This window comes from Oncorhynchus keta, chromosome 28, assembly GCF_023373465.1.
Source record: "Oncorhynchus keta strain PuntledgeMale-10-30-2019 chromosome 28, Oket_V2, whole genome shotgun sequence".
NCBI classification, from domain to species: domain Eukaryota; kingdom Metazoa; phylum Chordata; class Actinopteri; order Salmoniformes; family Salmonidae; genus Oncorhynchus; species Oncorhynchus keta.
Genome location: NC_068448.1, coordinates 16,228,992 through 16,249,242, shown reverse-complemented (window position 1 = coordinate 16,249,242; position 20,251 = coordinate 16,228,992). Strand labels below are relative to the sequence as shown.

The following is a 20,251-nucleotide window of genomic DNA, read 5'->3' as shown; positions in this document are numbered from 1 at the left end:
AAACAATTGACTATTCCACAAAAACACACACCGACAAGGAAATATAATCAAACTTTTATTTGGCAACGTTTGACCAGTTTGGCTCCAAAATACATGTATTTCTTTAAAGAAATAGTCCAATATTATTGAAAGTAGCAACATTGTATCTCAAACTCGGTCCTGGGGATCCCAAAGGGTGCACGTTTTGTTTTTTTACCCTAGCACTAAACACAATGATCTGGCCTAATATGTGTTACTGATTTAAAATGGACATTTTGTACACTTTATTTTGTTTGATTATAACAATATCAATGAGGACAACTTAATCTACACAATATCAACAACCAGATAGCTTTGGTTATTCATTAGGATTGGACATTTATTTAGTGGTCAACATGTAGCTAGACAATAAAAACAGATATTTAACATTCTAAAAACATACTTGATTGTACTTACATAAAATAATCCAGATTTTGCTAGTTATTTGTCATTGATCTACACCCTGAACTTGGTTATTGCTTTTTGGATAAGCCAATGTCGTTGGTATCATCTATGATGATATGAGGAGGCATTGGAAGGTTAAGAGATGTTTGAAAGGCACTCTTGGGAGGAAAATAATCTGTGGTGTTTGATTAACTTGTTTACACGATCCAAAAACTCTAGGCACAAATTATAATTTGGCAGATGTTTTGAATATTGTTGTTTCTATACCCTCACTTGTAGTGGGCAAATAATACACAAACGAATACACAAAATGTATAAGAAAAAAAGGCATATCATTTCAGAATTAAGAGTACCACAACTACATATCCTTTTTTAAATACAGTATTTGACCACATCCAGCATGGCATTAGGGTGCATATATCTGCACAGGCAGTGCATGATGTCTCTGACTGAATTTGAAAGGTACAGTTGTCACTTTTTAGCACAGTCTTACTTATAAAACAACAAGTGCAATTTTGTCATTTAGTATTCCAAGAAAAACAGAAAAACGTGTTAGACTGGACCAAATATTCTAAGAGCGACAATATAATATACTTTTGCTGAGTAGCCATGCATCCAGTATGTCTGCATTCAAGTGACCATAAAGGAATTAATCTTAAAAAATGTGGTCCCAAATGATCAACTCAAGAAGCTTTTTAAAGCGTTATAACATCACTGTATGCATGCTATTAATGGTATTAAAAAAAAATACATTGATATAATGTATATAAAGTCTCAAACTTTATGAAGACTTTATTTATTCTAATATATTCAGTACTTAAATGGAGTGGCATTTTGCTTTGTTGGCCATTTTACAGTTAATAATACAAACATTTACATACGTATCAGTTAAACATCTAGTATGTGAGCATATACTAACTGGTCATATATCATGGAACATGTAAGGTTACATTCTGTTGGCATTCTGGATTTGACTGTGAACCGTATAAGTAGCACTGAAGTTTATCATGATTACAGAAGAGGATTGCATAGCGAGATTGGAAGATTATTATTTATTTATTTTACAAAATGCTAATAAAAATAGTTTGAGCTGCTTGCTTTTTGTGTTTGTTTACGAAAAAGGCACAAAGATACAAGTGTCCTGAGTCAGATCAGGCCATGCAGGCTTCTGTTTTGAAAAAAATAACCACTTTATTCATATTCATTTGGAATGACTGTAGTACTCTACAGTATTTTGGTAGTTTTCGCTCAGAACTATCAGACAGTGGTTGACATACAGAGAGATACTCAGAGTCAGAGAAAAGGCGTTAGAATGTCATGAAGTGCTCATCAGCAGGGTCCCTCCATCATGGTGCTCGTAGCTCCCCCAGTCTGGTGTAGACATCCTCTGCCTGACTCAGGTCCTCAAACACAGGCAGCAGGTGGAGCAGCTCAGCATCTTCCACATCATCAAACCAGGACACCACAGGAACCTGAGGGAGCATCAGAGAAACTATTCACTCACTTACTAATGCTTTCTTTGCAGTATTGACAACTGTATATTCTTGTCGTATATAACTACTAAATCCAAAAGTTAAGTGGAATATAAGGTTAGAATATAATCAGAATGCAGTAGAATCAGAACTAGTATCCTATTAATAATCACTTTGAATCCTGAAAGAGGTCACATTTGAGTTGACAGAAGTTGAATGAAACTCAAACTCACAGCATTCTCTGGGTGGAAGATGTAGGAGGCAGGAGAGTTGTCTAGGATGAGGGTCTTATGGAGCTCTCGGCCCAGCAGGCTGAGATCTTTGACGTAGCATCCCTGGTGGAACACACAGGACTCCCGGAACAACCGTGCCCGGAATACCCCGCACTGATCCAACAGGTCAGTCACTGGATCTGCATACTGGGGGCAGGCAAAGAAAAGGGGGAAAAGGAGGAAGACCAGGATCAGGGAAGGGAGGAAATGGCAAGAGGAAGAAGGAAAGGGAGTTTGGTCAGGACTAACAAGGTGTCATCAAGGCACCAAAGCTACTAATAATGTAACTATGGGTTAGATTATGGAATGTATGCTAGCTCATAATATGCAAATGTACAAAGCAGTCTTTGGTACTACAAAGGTCACCTAGTGCATGGGGAAAAGGCTACGGAGCATTGTGAAAGAGAAAAAAGTAGTAAGACTTTCTAAACTAAAATACAAGAGTTTTTTTCATGAAGAACAACAAATAAATAGGCCAAATGTCAAGACAAGATAAGGTTTCGTTAGGTCTTTTCAGCTTACCTTGGCAAGACTGGCAGTGAACAGAATACACTCAAACAGCTCTCCCATTCGTTGTAGAAACTCATCCACATAAGGCCTCTTCAGCACGTATACCTGAAAACAAACACCTGGCATGAAGCTTTGGTAGCTCTTTTACCTGTGTAGTAACAGACATTTCTGCTTGTTACGAAGTATTTTAGCAATTGCTTTATAAATGAACAGTAATAAAGTATCTGGAAGAAAATATTTGGAAGGTAAAATGAACTCTTTTCTTCCTCTGCTGTGTCCATTTTGTTCCCATCTCAGTTGCTGGTGGCTGGTTCCTGAAACAAGTAATCAAGAATAGGCCGTGCAGGTGTTAACCAGCCTATCCTGGATTACTTGAACCAGGCAGAGGCCCATGGAGAAGAATTCCAAACACCACAACAGTTATCATGTTGACCTGAAGTGCAAGTTTTGCATGTAGTTTTGCATGTACAGCAGACTCCAGTACATTTCAATATATAGAGTTTAAATATTATCTCTGGTACATTGCATTGGTGAGCAAAATGAAGTGAACTGACTAAGCTGAATTGAACTGTTTACTTCCTTTCCCATTCAACTTTTGTCCAGTAGAGGGCTCATACAGCGCCCATGACAAACATCTGTCCTGAGACACATCCCATTTTAACCTCGGCAAACACTGACCATAACACACACACAATACCAACCCACCCACCTCTACAAGCACACAGATAACATATTCAGATGAGAGATTTTACCTGGTGTGTGGTCCCATCAATCTCCACAGGCACTATGAAATCTGCATTACTGATAGGCTGAGGAGAGAAGGAACACTGTGGAAGATTGTTGTTATGATGCTCCTGGGCTTTACAGTTATACTGTATGTAATTACATAGGATCAAATCCCTAAATTAAACGCTAAACTATAAATCATTCCGTAAATCAAACAATTCACTTTTTTTAATGTAATTCAAAATTATAATTAATTTCATGAAATATATTTTACATTTGCATTGCATACAAACACCCCTTACAAAACCACATGTAACAGTGAGTGGGTGGAAAAGCGGTAGCTACCTTGAATGAGCTATGCACCAGTGTCTCATCCAGGTCTATGACCACACATATCTTCCCCTGGTCCTGGGGTGTCATCTCAGGCAGCAGGCTGGGCCCTGATGACAGCTGTGGCAGAGGAGAAAACAGGGGACATACAGGGTCACTATAGCTGACACAATCTCCAGCCAGTACTACAGAGTACAGTACAGGACTGTGCAGAGAACACCACATCTTACCCTTTTTACTAGGCTTTTCTTATGCTTAGTAAACACAGTGCCTCACTCTACAAGCACAGGGAATAACTGCAGTTGAAATTAAATCAAATGTTATGTCACATACGCGGAATGCAGCAGGTGTAGACTTTAATGTGAAATGCTTACTTACGAGCCCTTTACCAACAATGCAGAGTTAAAAAGTAAGAAAAATGTCCTAAATTAAAAAAGGAAATATGAACACAATAAATTAACAACCGGTACCATGTTAATCTGCAGGGTTACGAGGTAGTTTAGGTAAAATGTACATGTAGGTCGGGGTAAAAGAGCTCTAACAGTGTAATAATACTGTAATAATTGAATATCAGATTAAATTCAAAGACCCAAACAATACCCATGCTTCACAACAGCTACAGCGCTGCCTGGAGGACACTAGGCAATGTGAACAAAAAGAAGCGTCAATTGTACTGTTTGTCCCTCTTGAGATGCCGAAGCCATTTCTTCAATACAGTCCGAATTAAGATAACTCCAGATATATGTCATTCATTTTTACGTTTTTTGCCGAGATGGTCTTAGTCACGCAATTTTACATCTAAGATGTTTGGTGCAGTATATCTCAAGTGGAAATATTTGCATGAAAACCGAGTCGTTTCTCGTTGAATGACAACAAAACAATTAATTGAAGAATTCCTACTGTTGACCAATTACTGACGAAGGGGTGTATACTTTGGCTACTGAGCTTCGGCTTGCGTCAGAAAAACTTTTTGTGTGCACGAACGGCCGATAAACCCTTGTCAAAGACTAAAACATCACAAAATGTGGTTTTAATATATGCAGGAACTGTTTGGGATGGGAAGCATGAGGACGCCTTTACATGGCACTAGCGCCCCTACACTGACAGCCTCACTAGTGGCTTGTGGGCAACACACAACTTGTCATTCCTCTGTACACTTCGGTTATGACGTACCAGGTACAAAATACTGTACATATCTAATATATCCAACATGAACTAACATGCACATCACATTATCCACTCTTTGTAGGCCCACTGCACCACTGTTTCGCCTTAGTGGATTGCAAGGCACTCAGCTGTCTTATCATCATAGGAGATCAATATGAACAGACCTAAACTACTCTGTATCCGCCAACAGTCATGGTTATAGTGTTCAACAAGTTCACAACAGGTGCAGCAGCCATTTTATATTGCATCATGCTGTTATAACATCAACGGGCAATAATCCCACAAATTCTCACTGGGTATTGCTCAAGATGGGAAAGCAATCACTTGTGTAGTTATTGTCTGCTTATATATTATTTTCCTGTAATAAGCATGGCAGAGTTGTTAAACACTTGATGAGGAAGTTGACAGTTGTAAAATAAAAAGAAAGCTGAGCTAAGCCTGACCATTGTTTGGGTTTAAAAATACTTAGCTAAACTGTATACACAAGATTCATGTCCTATAAAAAAAAAAGTATAAAACTAGCCAAATTACAATGTGTGAAAAAACCTTGTGGTTAAAACCATTAATTTGTAATCTGCTTAAGCGGTCCCAACAAGCTTTGCAAACATAGCAAAATGCAAAAAGGACACTTTAGGCTACATAGTAGTCCCACACTTGGTTGAAATACAGTAAACTACAGCCCATACACACTATATGGATAATTACAACAATGCAGCCGAGATGTTGAGAATAATATATTATGTTACCTTGACAACGTCCCCATTGTCCTGTGGCCCCAGCAAGGCATCTTGTGAAGGAGATGGTGGATTCCGGGCATCCTGTGCTCCTCTGAGGCAACAGAAGAGTGCTTTGAAGATGTTACAGCTCCTAGGCTTCTTCAGAGAAGATCTGCTCACCTCGCCTGTCACAAGACCAAAAATAAGAATGCTGTAGGCCTATGACACAACCAAGCTTTTGATCAAAACTCTGAGTGATATATGGATTTGTCCCAAATGAAAATGCTATTCACCAACACATTATGGTGATTCCACCTGCAATGAAGGTTCTTATAATCCAGGTGCAGATGTAGGATTTTTATTTGATCCCCCTGTAGCAGGAGAACTTTTAAAACTTGGAGAATGTTTAAAAAGGCTTTTGAAGTTTGTAATTTCCACTTTGACATTTCAGACTTGATTTTCCCTTACGAAAAAATGTATCAACCCTTCCATGAATTTCATCCACATTTCTTTTTGTTGCAGGATTATCTTCCTGCTGTAGCAAACTGGCTCAAGTTAAGACCTTACATCTGTAGATGTTAGGGAAATGTATGATGTGAATTTCTCAAGATTTTGCCATAAAGTAGTTAGGAGGATTTCCCCCATTTTGAGAGACATAGTTACTGCACACATGTAGAATGAACTCTGTGCTCCCTTCACGAAAGGCTTCCCTCTACATTACAGAGATGCCAGCCAGCCTGAACACGCACGCACGGACACAAGCACAGTTGGACAAACACACACAAATAAAAATCTGCCTTTAATGAGGTTGCTGCTGCTGCTGGAAGCTGGAAGAGGTTGGTACATGTTATATAATCATTGAGAGTGCGGGAAAACCCACACTCTTCACCAGGCAGTGTCTGAGTCTCAAATGGCACCCTAATCCCCACAGGGCACATGTCAAAAGTAGTACACTATATAGGGAGTAGTGTGTCATTTAAGATACGGTCAGTAACTTCTGCTGTATAAAAAAAAAAGACAGACAGAAAACATTCCAACCGTTTCACTGACTCTCCTGGAACAAGATCTCTGGTTGGAGTGGAGCGAGCTGAAGCCAGTCACACCTCAATGCTCCAAGCCCCTTTGATCAGTCAATGTAAAAATGTGTCATAGTTCAAAGGTTACACCAGAGGAGGCAAATAGCATTGGATATGCATAGCACCGCTGGTAATAGTATATAAAAATCGAATGCATGGATGGCTCTGATATACAAAACACAGATGGCTGTACTGACTAAAGCTATCAAAGGGATTAATAAAAAACTGATTTAAAAAGAAAAAGTGTGATTCACACATCTGAACACTGACTCTCCTGTGAGGATCCAAAGATCCGGTTACAGTGGATCAGCTCTACAGAGCAGAGGGGGGGGATTGATGTGTTGGTTTTATGACACCTCACGTCGATCGTAAATTGTAATGCAGCAGACCAACTGCTTTCTGGTCTCTAGTTTGGGAGAATGGAATCGTTGTGTTACAGAAGAGTGGCCACCCAAAACTTCAACATCTAACAAAGAACAATTGGACAATATATTTCAACATCCGAACGATGGGAATGATGAGATGGAATATGGTGATGTCATTAAAATGGATAGAAAAACGTTATAACGGAAACATTGTAACTTGAAGAGCTTGTACACTGTGTATATCAGGTTAACATCTAAACGTTGTAAAAAAATGATGATTAAATATGAGAATACTTTCGTGAAGAAAGCAATGTGATTTTAGCATTCTAAATGATAATTGTTTTTCCATGCAAAATTATGCCGTCAGTAGCCACGCCCAAGTGAGCTCAGAATTCGTGTCAGTGTGATGGAACCGCCTTTCCGACCAGAATGCTTAAAAGGACTCGCTAACGAAATTTACATCAGCCCAGCGTGACAGAAAGCATGAGCTGAACGTTTCGAAATGGTTGGAACCTATGAAAACTAGACTAGAGAACGTGAGGCTGCGGTCCACACGTTGAAATGGTTAGAAACTTTGGAAACCAGACCAAAACGTGCCGGGTCGCTGCTGGCGTGTAAAGTGGTCGAGAGCTGAATCCTTAATAATCAATTAGGGATCAAGCAGACGGATGGTGTAAACCAGGCATCGCGAATGGTTAAAACTACAAGACCAGACAGTGTGGAACGGTGGCTACACATTACGAAAGGGTTAGAAGACCTGAAACCCTCAACACGAGTGAAGAAGGTAAAGACTAGACCAGAATACTCACAGTCTGCAGCTGTGCATGTAAAAGTGGTTCTAGGACATTTAACTCTCAACACGTGGGGGACGAATAGGTCCCTCTGACCACCGTAGGTATGTCTGCAGTATCTACCCTAACAAACACTCCAAGATCAAATAAGCATAAGGAGATTGTGACCTCTGGTGGACAACCAGAGACTTACATCGAACCACACCCCATAGACAGACTTAGTGGTTTCAACAGAGAGACGACAAAGACATCTACGCATAAATATATACATTGCCTTTCTTATTTGAATGAGCGGTCGTTCATGTGCAAAGTATTCATATTTCCGTGAGTACAGCTTCCAAATGTATGTACGATATGTTCACTCTCTTTATCTTTCCCCACCCCCTTTCCATTGTGTAACAGCAGTCATACCATGTCTGTCCACTAGGGACTTTTATCTCATATAAGTGTGTATGGTATTCTGTGTTATTATTTAGTTAGTTAATAAATAAAATGATTAAATCAATTTGTGTAGTACTGAATATTCAAAGGGATAGGGTTCTTGCAAATCCAGGGATATTGCAACTGATGAGGTAATAATGAATAATTGACTGTTATTGATGTAAGAGGTATCTGTATATCTTTAGAGTTTAAGTCAGGAGATAGTAACTCGTTAAATAACTTTTCCTATGGTGCCCCAAATTCCTACTGAGTTAATTGTTACATGACTAATTTAATAGAATATCAATTAAAACAGTTTGATAAAATAGTCATCGGATGAATGATAGTCACATCACGGCAACACTCATCATGCTTGTCATATTTTGTGAAGTAGTGTTAGTTATGAGACTCTCTCCTGATTCATAACCTCAAGCCTTGATACTAACTTTTAATTTCCCACCTATCATTCTCTTCCTTTCATCTTTGGGGGGCGTCTGCAGCAATTGGAATGATGATACTTTTGTAGTGTATGTGGACACCTGCTCGTCGAACATCTCATTCCAAAATCATGGGCATCAAATATGGAGTGGGTCTCCCCTTTGCTGCTATAATAGCCTCCACTCTTCTGAGAAGGCTTTCCACTAGATGTTGGAACATCGCTGAGGGGACTTGCTTTCATTCAGCCACAAGAGCATTAATGAGGTCAGGCACTGATGTTGGGCGATTAGATCTGGCTCGCAGTCTGCGTTCGAATTCATCCCAAAGTTGTTCGATGGGGTTGAGGTCAGGGCCTGGCCTGTGTAGGACAGTCAAGATCTCCCACACCGATCTCAACAAACCATTTCTGTATGAAACAGGATAGGGCATTCCCCAAACCGATGCCAAAGTTGGAAGCACAGAATCGTCTACAATGTAATTGTATGCTGTAGGTTTAAGATTTCCCTTCACTGGAATTAAGGGGTCTAGCCCGAACCATTAAAATATGCCCCGAGACCATTATTCCTCCACCATCAAACATTACAGTTGGCACTATGCATTTGGGCAGGTAGCTTTGTCCTGGCATCCATCAAACCCAGATTTGTCCGTTGAACTGCCAGATGGTGAAGCATGATTCATCCCTCCAGGGAATGTGTTTCCACTGCTCCAGAGTCCAATGGCGGCAAGCTTTACACCACTCCAACTGACGCTAGGCATTGCGCATGGTGATCTTGGGCTTGTGTGCTGCTGCTCTGCCATGGAAACCCATTACATGAAGCTCACTACGAACAGTTATTGTGCTGACGTTGCTTCCAGAGGCAGTTTATAACTCGGTAGCGAGTGTTGCAAACGAGGACAGTTGATTTTTACGCACTACACGCCTAAGCACTCGTAATCCCGTTCTGTGAGCTTGTGTGGCCTACCACTTCACGGCTGAGCCATTGTTGCTCCTAGACATTTCCACTTCACAATAACAGCACTTACAGCTGACTGGGGCAGCTCTAGCAGGGCAGAAATTTGATGAACTGACTTGTTGGAATGACGATGCAATGTTGAAAGTCACTAAGCTCTTCAGGACAGGCCATTCTACTGCCAATGTTTGTCTATGGAGATTGCATGACGGTGTGTTTGATTTTATACACCTGTCAACAACGGGTGTGGCTGAAATACCCAAATAATGTTGTTCATATAGTGTACATAACTAAGGAATTGGGGAAGAGTGTATGGGAACTCAAGATAAATCTTTTTCACTTGTAAAAATGTAAACATGTGTTTAAAAGGTAATTCCTCTAGGAATTCTATAGGATTTTACATGTTGAGTTCATAGAGTGATACTTTCCAATTCCACTCCTGTAAAAAACATTGTCTATCTATATAAAAACATACAGGACACTGGGCCCTCGCCTGGGTGACATCATTCAACACATATAGAATATAATAAATAGAATAGACAGCCCCTCCCTGGGTCACAGGAAACAGATATGGCATGGGTAACAGGTTAAAAATTATGTAACTTAAAGCACTTGTGGCAACACTATTTGAAGGGTAAGGACTTCAAAGGCACTTTCGGACGGGCCACGGTAAACGGCAATTGAACCGGGAGAAAATCTGCCTACTGTGTGTAGAGATTAGAGGTCGACCGATTAAACGGAATGGCTGAATAATTAGGGCCGACTTCAAGTTTTCATAACAATCAGAAATCTGTATTTTTGGACACCCATTTCTATCGATTCAATCTTGCAACCTTACAGTTAACTAGTCCAGCGCTCTAACCACCTTCCTCTCATTGCACTCCACGAGGAGCCTGCCTGTTATGCGAATGCAGTAACCAAAGGTAAGTTGCTAGCTAACATTAAACTTATCTTATAAAAAACAATCAATCATAATCACTAGTTAACTACACATGGTTGATGATATTACTAGTGTATCTAGCGTGTCCTGCGTTGCATATAATCGATGCGGTGCGTATCGTTGCTCCAATGTGTACCTAACCATAAACTTCATTGCACGCAGAGTCAGTGTATATGCAACAGTTTGGGCCACCTAATAGGCCAACATTTTAGGTAATTATGACATTACATTGAAGGTTGTGCAATGTAACAGGAATATTTAGACTGGATGCCACCCGTTAGATAAAATACGGAACGGTTCCGTATTTCACTGAAAGAATAAACGCCTTGTTTTTTCGAGATAATAGTTTCCGGATTCGACAATATTAATGACTGGTATTTCTGTGTGTTATCATGTTATAACTAAGTCTATGGTTTGATAGAGCAGTCTGACTGAGCGATGGTAGGCAGCAGCAGGCTCGTAAGCATTCATTCAAACAGCACTTAAGTGTGTTTGTCAACAGCAGTTTATAACTTCAAGCCTATTAACTCCCGAGATTAGGCTGGTGTAACCGATGTGAAATGCCTAGCTAGTTAGCTGGGTGCGCGCTAATATGTTTCAAACGTCACTCGCTCTGAGACTTGGAGTGGTTGTTTCCCTTGCTCTGCACGGCTTGTGCTTTTGTGGAGCGATGGGTAACGCTGCTTCGAGGGTGGCTGTTGTCGATGTGTTCCTGGTTCGAGCCCAGGTAGGAGCGAGGAGAGGGATGGAAGCTATACTGTTACACTGGCAATACTAAAGTGCCTATAAGAACATCCAATAGTCAAAGGTTAATGAAATACAAATGATATAGAGAGAAATAGTCCTATAATAACTACAACCTAAAACTACTTACCTGGGAATATTGAAGATTCATGATAAAAGGAACTACCAGCTTTCATATGTTCTCATGTTCTGAGCAAGGAACTTAAACATTAGCTTTCTTACATGGCACATATTGCACTTTTACATTCTTCTCCAACACTTTATTTTTGCATTATTTAAACCAAATTGAACATGTTTAATTATTTATTTGAGGCTAAATTGATTTTATTGATGAATTATATTAAGTTGAAATAGGTGTTCATTCAGTATTGTTGTAATTGTCATTATTACAAATAAATACATTTTTAAAAATCGGCCGATTAATTGGTGTCGGCTTTTTTTGGTCCCCCAATAGTCGGTATCGGTATTGAAAAATCATAATCGGTCGACCTCTAGTAGAGACCAGCGGTCCTGGTTGTTGTCAGCTCGAATGTTGTCATTAAAACAATGGTTGACAAGATGAACTCTGCTCATTGGTCAACCTTGTGCATCGGCCGCTCAAGACTTCAGCTAATTTCATCTTTTGGTGCCTCAAGAGCAGGGCCAGCGGCGCCACTTATGGGAGCGAGCACCAGGAACCACACTGCTTGCGCTTCGCCGCCCGCCACGCCCTACTCCCATTGAAGTCTATGACACCTTTGGAGCCCGTATGTAAGCATCTTAACACATTCATAAAGAAGCTCTTTAGCATTTCAGTAGTCATTGTCAACAACCACAAGTTGAAATCTGCAGTATTCATGGGCATAAGTACTTGAACGGACGTCAAAGCTTGATCTTTAACCAGAGATACATTTTCTTCAAATAACATAAAACTATTTGGTGGACTGTGCTTTGTGGCTGCCCAAACAGGCAAGTGAAATTGTCCCGAAAAATGTTGACATTTTGTCTTGAAGCCAATGTTAATTTGCTTTGACTCTAGTGTTCCAATTGCACATCTGTATTTGCGGAGCACAACAAAAAAAGAAACCAACCCAAGCATCGCACAGTTCTTCTCCCTAAATTCCCTTTCCCCTCCTTGTGTCATTCACTCGATTGCCTTCCGACCGCTCACTACACACGTGTGCTGAGTGTGCACACAAGCTCCTATAGAAATAACTGTCTATAAAAATGTATCTAACTGATGGGATACACAAGCTATATACTCCTTGCCAGATGATGACAGTTTTATCACAAATTCAAAATGGACTGGTTTATTGATGTAGGAAAATATGCATTCCAACAATGAGCTGCAGATTAGGAATAATTGTGTCCCATCTAGTTTCCACTTAGGCTACTTTGCAAACTGCTAGTGCCATTTAGAATTAGTTAGCCTAGGCTATAATCCCCCTAATATAGACAGGTTCCACACTGAAAATATGCAAAAACATTAGTTTGATAAAGACATATATTTTCACCAGAATCATTAAGCATTCATTACCATGCAGTGTTCAATGAATTTTAGAAAATTCTATTCTAACTGGCCAAATTGATCCCCGTTTCAAATTAACACTCTTTGAGAATAACTTTCCCAGGCTCGAGATGCGCATCACTTGCACTGGCAACTTTTTCATTTGGAAAAATATTCGGATATATTTTATTCTGTTATATAACATCATGTTTTTTTTTACAATAAAATGTGTCTAAAAAAAAATGTTTTCCACAATATAATATAACTAGTTGATAGTATGGTTTCAATAATTGAATCTTAAATGGCACTTGCTTTTTTATTGACTGAATATGGCAATTTAGCAATTAGGATTTGTTATCTGTAACGGTTATGATAAATGAAGCATTGTGGCACACTGTTGGCATAAACTTATAGATAAATGTGCACATGTGTTTTTCCAGCGCAGGCCTTGTGTTCTAAAAATATACTTTTTTCCATTGGAGATCTCGGGAAAAAATAATAATGGGAGTACTTGAACGGTCATAAAAAGTAAAATGCCCATCCCTAATTCATGTGGTTGTTGGCTTATGCATCTATGAAATGCTCATGTATTGTTTACGAAAGCATTATTAATGTGTTATGAAGTCTCCCTTATGTAGCTACCCTTCAAATAAAGTGTTACCAAAATCGTTTAGGGCTGACATGTATAGGCATATTACCCAGCAGCTTACAGCTTACTTAACTGTAAACATGATTGTTGTTGTGGATTTCCTTTATAAACACAAACATAACATGCTAGTGCCAAAAAGTCATTTTAAAGGGTAGGATAGCCTATTCCTGAATATATCGAAACAAAATTCTAATAAATGAGAGAAAAAAAACAATCTATAATAATCAAATAATCGAATCTATTAGATTTGTATCTGTTGAGCAAACATAGGATAACCCTGCTGCTCCTATCACACATAATCAGGTATTGTAAATCAACCATAACCATACAGCAGTACCCTACCCTCCAATTCAAACCGGAATGCCTGAAGCATGAAAACAAAGATTCTTTGAAACCGCGCTTTACAATGGGCGGCGGAGGGCGTGTGCTGAGGGGTGTGCTTGTGCATTCCACTGTCAATATCGACCGCGGCACCTGGCATTTCTACGGTTATGTTTTTCATCCGCAACCGTTGTTGGTTTAATTTCCAACAAATTGTATATCATACACCTGACAATCTTTGTATTGTATAGGCCTGTGATGTGGTATTTTTATAATAACATTAGGATAGCATGCCACCCTGCGCGCATTGATCTGCCTTGATGTGTCTCCAGCCTGAGCCTGCGAACAAAAACAAGACATGGCTGTGCTGTGTGTATGGCTGCCTAGAGACATATGTGACAAAGTAATAAATGGAACGGCGACATACAACAGCTGGACAGATATGAAAAACACAGGGTAGGCTAAATTTGGCGTTGGTTTGGTTGAACATTTTACACGCAAAATTATTTGTCTGTCAATTAATGAAATTATAATTATTGGCTAATAATAATAATTTGGTATTGGATGTTGTAGCCTTGTTTTGGTCGATAGAAATACTGTATCATCAACAACTGAATCATTTGATTGGTCTTGAAAATCTAATCATGTAAAATGGGAAATAAATATTGATTTGAATTGTTTACAGTGAATTCGTGATGACAAAAGACATGTAATGCGATACGGTTTTTCAAATAGCCTTTACTCTTACATTGTCAAAAATGTGTTTGTACCAGAGGGGTTTTCCCCTTCCAATTATGCAGGTGTTCCATAATACCTTTGAAAACTAATCCATGTTCAGCATCAGTTGCATGTGGCGGCTTGAATCATCATGAAATATAATATTGATATTCAACGTAGTCTATTTATATGCCAGATTAATCCAATGTGTACATATCAGACCGTGAAGAAGAACAGTGAGCTCTAGAATGTCGCGCGCAATATCCGCGACGTTGGAACTGTCAAATGGACGCGCTGGGAACATGTTTGCATCAACGTGAGTGCTTTCATTTGATTACTTAACGAAGCTCCTCCAAATCAAACTAACCTTTACCCTTCTAGTTAAACCCATGATTTATCAGAACAAACCATAAAAACCGGAGCATATCATATTCTTACCTGTTTTCGGTGACAATTGAATGTCTTCTTTTTGCACTTGAGTGATGATAGAACTTTCCATCTGACAAGCACAGAGCCCTCAAAATCCAATCCGTTCCCCAAACAGAGATAAGCAGCCTTCATTAGGTTATATTGACAAGTTACTAAATGATTGCCCTGATAACTGTCATCCGTGGCTTTGTTGGATATGGAAGACGCTACAATTCATCACCAACAATGCTTCTTTATTTCTTGCTTCTTCTGGGAGGGGCAGGGCGCTTGGATATGTTTTCGTCTTTGCGTTTTCCTCGGCTGCGCGTCTCGGTTTACTTTATCGCTAGTATATTTCGGAACCGAACGACCCCTTCCTGTCTCTGCGAAGAACTCACTTTTCGCTCCAACAACATGGAGAATACAGGCGAAAGAAGAAAAACAACCGAGGAAATGGGGCAAGGGGCGGTTTCAAGTTCCCCTTACTACAGATAAACAACACCGTCAAATTGATATTACAGAGAGGAGGCAAAGAAAACAGATTACATCGGCGGACATATTTCTCAAAAAGAGAATTGGTTATGAATATAATTCGATTTTAAATGTGAGATGTATTTTTTTTTCTGGGCTTTGTTTTTCTTCGAATGGGACACCAAGGGCGCCTTGAAACCGTTGCTAGTTTCGGATTGGATCTTTTCAAAGTGGGAGTTGCAAAGGCATTCCTCGCCATTCCGCACACTCCACACCAAAATATGTTCCAGAGCTGGTTTTGTTACGACTGAGTGTGCATTTATGATTGTAATAAATTGGATTAGTAAATTAAGCAATTTTTTCTTCGATATATCAACATTATAATAATAATGTTTTTATTGATATTGTCATTGATAATATTATACATCTTTAGTTAATTGAGACACAGGACTTCAGTAATTGCAGTAATGACTAAGAAAAAACAGAACTTAAGCATTCAAGTTTATCCACCGTATATGATTGTTTCCTTACAAATACAATTTTTGCTAAATATAATGTTTATGTCCATCATAACTAATGGTAATCTGTTTAGTTGATTTGTTGTAATTTTCCAGCACTCCAACATGACAACACTTCATCTTATACAGATGAAGGAAGAGGTAGCTAGCTAAGTCTTTTTTTGTCAAACGCAGTGCTGCACACATCACATACAGTGCATTCAAAAAGTATTCAGACCCCTTTCGCTTTTTCCACATTTTGTTACTTTACAGCCTTATTCTAAAATTGATTACATTTTTGTTTTCCTCACCAATCTACACACAATACCCCATTATGACAAAGCAAAAACTGAAATATCACATTTACATAAGTATTCAGACCCTTTACTCAGTGCTTTGTTGAAGCTCCTTTGGCAGCGATTACAGCCTCAAGTCTTGGTGGGTATGACGCTACAAGCTTGGCACACATGTATTTGGGGAGTTTCTCCCATTCTTCTCTGCAGATCCTCTCATGCTCTGTCAGGTTGGATGTGGAGCGTCGCTGCACAGCTATTTTCAGGTCTCTCCAGAGATGTTCGATCGGGTTCAAGTCTGGGCTCTGGCTGAGCAACTCAGCGACATCCAGAGACTTGTCCCGAAGCCACTCCTGCGTTGTCTTGGCTGTGTGCTTAGGGTCGTTGTCCTGTTGGAAGGTGAACCTTCGCCCCATTCTGAGGTCCTGAGTGCTCTCGAGCAAGTTTTCATCAAGGATCTCTATGTACTTTGCTTTGTTCATATTTCCCTCAATCTTGAGTAGTCTCCCAGTCCCTTCCTCTGAAAAAAATCCCTGCAGCATAATGCTTCACCGTAGGGATGGTATTAGCCAGGCGATGAATAGTGCCTGGTATCCTCAAGATGTGACGCTTGGCATTCAGGCCATCTTGGTTTCATCGGACCAGAAAATCTTGTTTCTCATGGTCTGAGAGTCCTTTAGGTGGCAAACTCCAAGTGGGCTGTCATGTGCCTTTTACTGAGGAGTAGCTTCCGTCTGGCCACTCTACCTTAAAGGCCTGATTGGTGGAGTGCTGTAGAGGTGGTTGTCCTTCTGGAAGGTTCTCCCATCTCCACAGAGGAACTCTAGAGCTCTGTCAGATTGACCATCGAGTTCTTGGTCACCAACCTGACCAAGGCCCTTCTCCCCCGATTGCTCAGTTTGGCTGGGCGGACAGCTCTAGCAAGAGTCTTGGTGGTACCAAACTTCTTCAATTTAAGAATGATGGAAGCCACTGTGTACTTGGGGACCTTCAATGCTGCATACATTTGTTGGTAACCTTCCCCAGATCTGTGCATCGACACAATCTTGTTTCAAAGCTCTATGGACAATTCTTTTGACTTCGTGGCTTGGTTTTTGCTCTGACATGCACTGTCAGCAGTGGGACCTTATATAGACAGGTGTGTGCCTTTCCAAATCATGTCCAATCAATTGAATTTACCACAGGTGGACTCCAATCAAGTTGTAGAAACATCTCAAGGATGATCAATGGAAACAGGATGCACCTGAGCTCAATTTTGAGTCTCATAGCAAAGTGTCTGAATATTTATGTAAATAAAGTATTTCTGTTTATTTTTAATACATTTGCGAAAAAAAGAAAAAATGTTTTTGTCATTATGGGGTATTGTGTGTAGATTGATGAGGGGGAAAATAATTACATCCATATTAGAATAAGGCTGTAACGTAACAAAATGTGGAAAAAGTGAAAGGTCTGAATACTTTCCGAATGCACTGTACCTCCTGAGGTGCATTTTTATTTTTGATTGTTGTCTAAAAATACATTTCACCAGCTCCACAGAACACACTGAAATGGATGAACAAATGTGTTTCTTATCATTTTGAAATGCTTTTGACGCTGAAATAATGTGTAACAATAACACCTTCAACAGCAACAGAGGGTGAATTTCAGAACACACCTGTAGTGCGGTAAGGGCTGAGTGCTCTGACTGACTCTGTGTGATGTGAGGCAGGTGTATACTGTGACTGGAAATACATGGAAATAAGATAACACATTGATGAAATGCTTATGGACATGCACACAGAGAGAGGGACATACATCAGGGAATTCTGCATCTCTTTTGGGTGCAGCATGTTTTGGAAGCCAACCTGTGTATTCTAACAGGAGCACTGAGCAGAGGACGCAAAAGACAGATGTTTCTTTATGACTAACCCAACTAACAACACTGGAGCAGAGAGAGAGAAACTCTGGGGCCCTACTGCCAAAATCATGGATCCGGATCAAAACGCCAACCACAAAACTAATGCATAAACAAGAATGGCACAGCTGTTTGCATTCCTGCTTTCGGACTGTTTTTACACAGCAACACAGATGCATTGTGAATGTATGTCAAATTAGCATCAACTGGATGACCTGGAAAATGTCATGAGGCTCAATGTAAAAAAATGAGGCCACTGATGACACAAATTAAACTTGAAATTGTTTCTCTGTGCTTGTTTTCTGGTCTGTCTGTCTTTAAAGTGTCTCTCTCCTGGTCATGTTGTCTTTGCATTCCTCTGAGCTATAAGAGCTGAGAGAGAGAGAAAGGGACTGAGAAAGAGAGAGAGACAGAGAGGGAATGTGAAAGAGAGAGGCATAGAAAGGGACTGAGAAAGAGAGAGAGAGAGGGACTGAGAAAGAGAGACAGAGCGAGGGACTGAGAAAGAGAGAGACAGAGAGAGGGACTGAGAAAGAGAGAACTACAAAGATGGAGAAAGAGAGAGAAGGGCAGCTGATGGGGGAGTATCGCCTTCCTAAGGAGTAGATAGAGGCAGCGCAAGCGGAACGGAGATATTACGAGGAGTAGTACCGACGAGACAAGCCCGAGAAGCAGACGAGGAGACGAGGAGATTGGCTGAGTCAGGTTGGAGACCTGAGCCAACTCCTCGTGCTTACCATGGAGAGCGTGTGACTGGTCAGGCACCGTTATATGCAGTGATGCGCACGGTGTCTCCAGTTCGCATTCATAGCACGGTACGCTCTATTCCAGCTCCTCGCATTTGCCGGCCTAGAATGGGCATCCAGCCAGGAAGGATGGTGTCGGCTCATCGCTCCTGGTCTCCAGTACACCTCGTTGGACCAGGATATCCTGCGCCGGTTCTGCGTACTGTGTCTCTCCGGTGTGTCTGCACAGCCCAGTGAGTCCTGTGCTAGCGCCCCGCACAGCCAGGGCGCAGTGTGCCAGCTTTATGCTCCAGATCTCCAGTGCGCCTCCACAGTCCAGTACGTCCTGTGCCTGCTTCCCGCACTCGCCCTGAGGTGCGTGTCACCAACCCGGTACCACCAGTGCCGGCACCATGCACCAGGCCTCCGGTGTGCCTCCAAAGTTCAGTACGTCCTGTGCCTGCTCCTCGCCCTCGCCCTTAGGTGCGTGTTCCCAGCCCGGTACCACCAGTGCCGGCACCACGCACCAGATATCCAGTGCGCCTCCGCAGTCCAGAGCTTCCGGCGACAGTACCCAATCCAGAGCTTCCGGCGACAGTTCCCAGTCCAGAGCTTCCGGCGACAGTTCCCAGTCCAGAGTTTCCGGCGACAGTTCCCAGTCCAGAGCTTCCGGCGACAGTTCCCAGTCCAGAGCTTCCGGCGACAGTTCCCAGTCCAGAGCTTCCGGCGACGGGCCACAGTCCGGAACCTCCAACGACGGGCCACAGTCCGGAACCTCCAACGACGGGCCACAGTCCGGAACCTCCAACGACGGGCCACAGTCCGGAACCTCCAACGACGGGCCACAGTCCGGAACCTCCAGCGGCGGGCCACAGTCCGGAACCTCCAACGACGGGCCACAGTCCGGAACCTCCAGCGGCGGGCCACAGTCCGGAACCTCCAACGACGGGCCACAGTCCGGAACCTCCAGCGGCGGGCCACAGTCCGGAGCCTCCAGCGGCGATCCGGGGTCCAGAACCAGAGCCGCCCCCGAGGGTAGATGCCCACCCAGATCCTCCCCTATAGGTTCAGGTTTGCGGCCGGGAGTCCGCACCTTTCGGGGGGGGGGGGTACTGTCACGCCCTGACCTGAGATATCTCTGGTATCTTTATTATTTTGGTTAGGTCAGGGTGTGACTAGGGTGGGTATGTTAGTTTTGTATTGTTTAGGGGTTTTGTAGGTCTAGGTAGTATGTATGTCTATGGTGGCCTGATATGGTTCCCAATCATAAGCAGCTGTTGATCGTTGTCTCTGATTGGGGGTCATATTTAGGTAGCCATTTTCCCTTTTGTGTTTGTGGATTCTTGTTCTATGTTTAGTTGCCGGTCTGCACTACTCATATTAGCTTCATGGTTTGTTTTGTTGTTTTTGTCTGGTTGTTCAGTGTTCGTTCTTATAATAAGGAAGAATG

General features: G+C 41.3%; 1 protein-coding gene across 2 annotated transcripts; it reads right to left on the bottom strand.

The window, feature by feature from the left end:
• Positions 1-42: 42 nt before the first annotated feature.
• Positions 43-15,598, bottom strand: LOC118360704 (carboxy-terminal domain RNA polymerase II polypeptide A small phosphatase 2-like). Of its 2 annotated transcripts, none has more exons than XM_035740024.2 (7): positions 14,952-15,598; positions 5,647-5,801; positions 3,749-3,853; positions 3,430-3,504; positions 2,690-2,782; positions 2,129-2,314; positions 43-1,895 (listed from the first exon to the last, which is right to left on the bottom strand). In XM_035740024.2, the coding sequence occupies exons 1-7, from the start codon at positions 15,010-15,012 to the stop codon at positions 1,770-1,772; spliced, it is 801 nt and encodes a 266-aa protein (XP_035595917.1). In that variant the 5' UTR covers positions 15,013-15,598; the 3' UTR covers positions 43-1,769. The 2 variants fall into 2 exon arrangements, with proteins under 2 accessions (XP_035595917.1, XP_035595919.1); XM_035740026.2 differs by having other exon boundaries at positions 3,430-3,486; positions 14,952-15,584.
• Between the last annotated feature and the right edge of the window lie 4,653 nt (positions 15,599-20,251).

Coding starts and splice junctions, on each gene's coding strand:
- LOC118360704 (XM_035740024.2), bottom strand. CDS start 15,012: ATGGAAAGTTCTATCATCACTCAAGTGCAAAAAGAAGACATTCAATTG. Junction 5,802..14,951: donor TCAATTGTCACCGAAAACAG/GTAAGAATATGA, acceptor GTCTTGTGACAG/GCGAGGTGAGCAGATCTTCT. Junction 3,854..5,646: donor ACAATGGGGACGTTGTCAAG/GTAACATAATAT, acceptor CCTCTGCCACAG/CTGTCATCAGGGCCCAGCCT.